Source organism: Gossypium arboreum, chromosome 5 (assembly GCF_025698485.1).
Source record: "Gossypium arboreum isolate Shixiya-1 chromosome 5, ASM2569848v2, whole genome shotgun sequence".
Taxonomy (NCBI): Eukaryota; Viridiplantae; Streptophyta; class Magnoliopsida; order Malvales; family Malvaceae; genus Gossypium; species Gossypium arboreum.
In genome coordinates, this window is record NC_069074.1 from 74,291,574 (window position 1) to 74,296,891 (window position 5,318).

The 5,318-nt window shown below is 31.8% G+C and overlaps 1 protein-coding gene across 1 annotated transcript; it reads right to left on the minus strand.

The window, feature by feature from the left end:
- Positions 1 to 2,583: 2,583 nt before the first annotated feature.
- On the minus strand, positions 2,584 to 4,633 carry LOC108452132 (small ubiquitin-related modifier 1-like). Its single transcript, XM_017749882.2, has 3 exons — positions 4,297 to 4,633; positions 3,491 to 3,640; positions 2,584 to 2,773 (listed from the first exon to the last, which is right to left on the minus strand). Exons 1-3 carry the CDS (start codon positions 4,396 to 4,398, stop codon positions 2,678 to 2,680), a joined length of 348 nt encoding a protein of 115 aa, XP_017605371.1. The 5' UTR covers positions 4,399 to 4,633; the 3' UTR covers positions 2,584 to 2,677.
- Between the last annotated feature and the right edge of the window lie 685 nt (positions 4,634 to 5,318).

Sequence of the window (5,318 nt, forward strand, 5' to 3'; positions counted from 1 at the left end):
GAAGGTATACGCCTAAATGTATCTGCGTATAGAGTGTCAACTTAGTAAATTGTGTGTATCCATAAAAAATTTTGTTATATTATTCATGTTCTTGTATTTTGTCTGGAAAGGGTTGAGCATTTATAATTATGGAGCTCACTGAGTTCTTTTGGACTTACTCCATTTCTTTCCTTTTTTCTAGATGGTACTTCGAATTAAGGCTTGTAGAAGGGACTTAGCCAGAAAGCGCAACCATTGTTGTGAGGTTTACTTTTGTTTGTTTTGTAACATGCATATATTTTCGGAGTGGTGTGAAGTTCTGTTGTGTAACTAAGATCTATAATAAATTACTTCTTTATCACTATTTTAAAAGAATATTGTCCTTGAGGGATTGGTTTAGTTTTTATGAAGTTATCTTTTAATCGTATATGCTAGATTGATTTAAACGATGTTTACTGCCAAAGTTGTCTTTGGGATTTTGTGGAAAAACTAACAATCTGTCAATTTTATTTTAAGGCTTCCATTGAAAGTTCATTACCAGTTATGTTTAAATTATATGGCGTATATATGTTTTGATTGTTTTGACATTTGAAAATTTTGGGTTAACGCCCCAACTCATTTAATATACGTCGAAAACTGAACAAGAGTTCAACTGAGTATAAGTTTGGTTTCAGTGTAGCACCTCAACTCGCTTTGGCAAGATGGGGTGCTACAAATGAAATTTAGTGAAGTGTTTATGTGAGAGCTCTTTTCAAAGAATATGTGAACTGTCACTGTAATGTATGTGTGAATTATCTTTTCAAAAAGTATGCGAACTATCAATGTAATGTATATGTGAACTATCTTTTCAAAGGATATGCAAATTGTCATTGTATTGTATGCATGAATTGTCGTTGCACAAAATATGTGAACTGTTATTGTAAAGTATATTAAACCGACCTATAAGGTAGTTATATGCGAACTCTATGTAAGTAGTTATGTGCGAGCCAACCTAGTAAATATATATTTGTGAGTTGGTTTTGTTTATGGTGATATGTGAGCTGCATCACTGTGCGAACTATAGCAAGGTGCAAGCTATAGCAAATGAGAAAACCATGATAATGTATGAGCTAAGTCAATGAGCGAGCTGTGACAAAATGTGAATTGCGTCACGGCGCCAATTGTGACAAATACGAGTTGCGTCATTACGCGAGCTGCGGTAAAGTGTGAACGGAGGGAACGTTTGAGTTGTGGCTTTATGTACGCTATATCAAATTGGTTCTGTTTAGTTCCTCCACTAAGTTTAGTTTCCTATCTTGTAACTTTCGACGTGTTGAACGTGTGCAACTTGAATTGGTGTATATATTGTTAGCGTGCTTGTATGATTTGTTGTACATATTTTGTTTGAGAGTTTCCGCTTCGAAGTCAATTTAATTAACTTTTGTTTCGAAGGTTATATGTTTGTGGAACTCACAAGTTCATTTTGAATTTACCCATTTTTCTTCATTTTATTTTTTAGGCATCTTAGGTTATTGCAAACTTCAAATAGGGACTCAACCATATTGCCGCCTCAATTGTAAGCCATTCATTTTTTTTTTTTTGTAATATGTACATATCGAAGCAGCTCGCACGCTTGACCAACTTATAATTTTATTTTCTTGTACTTTGTTGAATCTAGTTCGCACCCCAGTCCAATTTGCTTTTGTGTAAGTTGTTCAGTTGTGACGCTTCACCGAACATCAAATTTCATTTTATAATTGATATTACATATTCATATTATTGCTTTTGGATTGTGTTACAAATTAAAGTTTGCTAATAGGACATCATAACCTATTCGTTGTCTACCATATATTTTGTATAACTTAAGAAATGAAACCTTGATTTTTCCTATTATTGTGTATCAATTTTAGTCCTTTCAGTAACACCACAGTTCACCAATCAACCTGTCAAACAAAAAGGTTTTACATTTTTTTTTCGTATCTTCAACAAAAACAAATTTTTGGATGGGTCAAAGGAGTTTAAAAAGAGAGAGATGCTACCTGACAAGTTGATGACATCAAAAACAAATTTTTTTTCCTTTTAGCTTTTTTTTCTCCCTTAGGATTTATTTTAAATATCACTAATGTCACCTCACACTTTGACAACATCAATTAAAAAATATATTTTTTCTACTCAACCTTTTTTATACATTTTTTAAAATACTATCAATGTCACTTGATACATTTACTATGCCAATTAAAAATATTTTTTATTCTCAATTTTTTTTCTTAAAATTATCATCAACATCACTGAACAAACCAACTACACCATTAAAAATTATTTTTTTGTTTCTTCTCAATACATACTTGAGTATTGCCTAATTTGATGACACCAATAAAAATATCTTTCCTTGAAATAGATAATTACGTGATGATTGGCTAAAACAAAATAGTGTCACCCATGTGTCAAGTTGCAACGATGAATACCATAATAAATGGTTCATTTTAATAAATAATTTCTTCAAAAGTCATTTTCATAATTAACTAATTTTTATATTATTTTTATAAAAAAAAACCAACATTTTTTAGCATTTAGGGTTAATGTTTAAAGTTTTACCTCGTTACTTCAAAGTTAGATACACATTAATTCAAGGACTAATTGACTCGCAAATCTGTAATATAGAAACCTGCTGAATAGTTTCACTTACATATTCGACATAGTAATTAAATCTAGGCATCGTTCATATAAAAGCCGAAGTAATCTTTGGCATACTACAGACGCCACCTCCCGATTGGTGAAACATGCAACAAATTTCAGCACCATCTTCCAAATTGAGCTACATAATAATAAGATTCCACAGTTAAAAAAGCCATAAATCACAATGCAAATGCTAAGATAATTGTAAAAACTATCTATTTTCTGCTGTGTCAAGTGTCGAACATAGAATATGTCAAACATGGGTGTTCAATATTTTCTAAGACTTGTGTTTCAGGAGGGACCCTGAAGGATTGTATCGTCCGTCGTACCAATGTTTGGTACGCATCAAACATGGATATTGGATATGTTATTTGATCTCAAGTGTGAGTGTATAATTTAGGTATATGTAAAACCTATGCTCAAAATAAACTTTTTCAATTTTTTCAAGTGTTAAAAGCGCCTTTAGAAGATCATATTTATATGCCAATATTAGAATATGCATCAGAAGAGTGACCAATGCTGATACTTCAAGAAAAATGCAACTACGGAGCATATTACGAAAAATAATAATAAACTTGACAGTCTCAAAACTATTTAGGCCATGTTTTCTATATATTAATCTGATTCTTCATTTTTCTATCAACATGAGTATGGAAAAGCAATCCTCCAAGATATATATATATACCGGGTAACACCAGATCATGAAATCCGAAGGAGTATCACTCCTCTTTCCTAAGATTTATCATATATTTGAAAGATTATATCTGTTATTCATACCTACATATATTGTCAGATCAGACACAAATATATTAAAAATAAATGAACAATCGGATTAACGCAAAAAAAAAAAAAAAACCTGATCTGACGTGTATTTCCCAGGAACGCGATGACCTTCATAAATAAAACGCACAGTATGAATATCCAATTGCTTCTTTCTGCAGTAAGCATGCATCAGTTTGATTAACTTCGCATGGCGCTTAATGTTATAGACTACCTTATTCCCATCCTACATAACACACAAACACAGACAAATGTGAGAAAGAGTAAGCAACAATTACTCGAATTCGTGTGCGAATGTTATATGCAGATTTACACCTAACAAGTTATAATATTTTTTCATGTATTCAGATTACAACCCAAGAGCAACGCCAGCATAATAAACCCACTGAGAACCCATAACAAGGATCACACGTTACCATGAAACTCGTAAAACCCGGGAAGAAAGAGTTGCTTTCTAATTCCACACTATAAAAAATCTCAAAAAATAACTTGAAAGTACAACAAGGTAACCTCAAAAACAGGTATAGGAATACTTACACTACCCGTATCCCATATTTTCATGAAACACTTAAAACCCAGAAAGACAAGGTTGCTTCCATTTCGACACACTGAACATCTAAAAAACTCACTTGAAAGTTCAAGCAATATATATACACTGGAAAACAAGGTATCCGAATACATTGTTTCTGAGACATCCCCGTACTCGTATCCAATATTTTCCGTGAAACCCGTAAAACCCAGAAAGACAAAAAGTTGTTTCAATTTCTAGACACAAACATTAAAACAGAAAAATCACATGAAGGTAAAATCAAGAAACACTTAGAAATAAACAAGGTGCTCGAACAACTACGTGAGAAAGAAGAATGGGAGCAAGAAATGCACCTGACTCTTCACGCAAACCTGGATTATCTGCGATTGACCATCAGCAGTTGTTAAGGCTTTATCATCACCGCCGCTGCTACTAGCAGCAGCAGATCGAGGCATTTTGCTTTAAGAATACTAAGAGACGCCTAAAAAATTTTAAGTTCACAATTGAGCTTTAAAGAAGTGGAGGAAAATTTTAGAGAAAAGATTTGCAAACTGACATTTTGATTCTGTGACACTAAAAAGTTCAAAATGGAACCAATTTCAGTTTATTGACTGATAATCTGTCGCCTCCGACTCCTTTTGACAGAATCGCCCATTGGTTTTGGGAAAATTAATTGACTGTCCAACCACTTGGTAAATGTTTCCTCTCTTATATTAAAATTTTAAATTTTTCGGCTTTTTCATCTCAATAACATGAAAAAAAATATAATTATCAAAATAGGTAAATCACAAATTATTTATGAAAATAAACATTTATTATAGTGCTTCTTTAATATTGTCTGACATATCGATAACATCACCCATATTTTTCTCAAGTATTCTATTGTTATTATTTAAAAATAATATTTTTGATATTATTGGTATATATTTTTAAAAATATTTAAAAAATTATAGAAACATCAAATTTAAAAAGAAAAGAAAAGAAAAATATATTTTTAGTAATACCGCCGCAGCGACACCCTATTAACACCGCGGTCAAAAGAAAAACAAATGAAAGAAAAAGCTGAAATCTGAAAAAAAAAAGGAAAACTGAAAGGACAGTCACGGGCTCGCATGCCCTTTGTTTTCAATTTCAACCTTTTTTCCTTCCAGCTTTACTTTTTAATTTTAAATGTTGTAGTATCTATAGGGCCCCCTTCCCCACGGTGAGATACTAGGAAAAAATGTAGTGTTGGAGACTTTTTGACGAGAAGAGAGTAAAAAAAGTTTGGTTAGTGTTAAGGTATTTTTTTTAATTTTAAAAATGTTTTTATATTTTATTAAATTTTAGATATAACTTTCAATATTAAATTTATGTTTTAAATATTAGTGTTGTG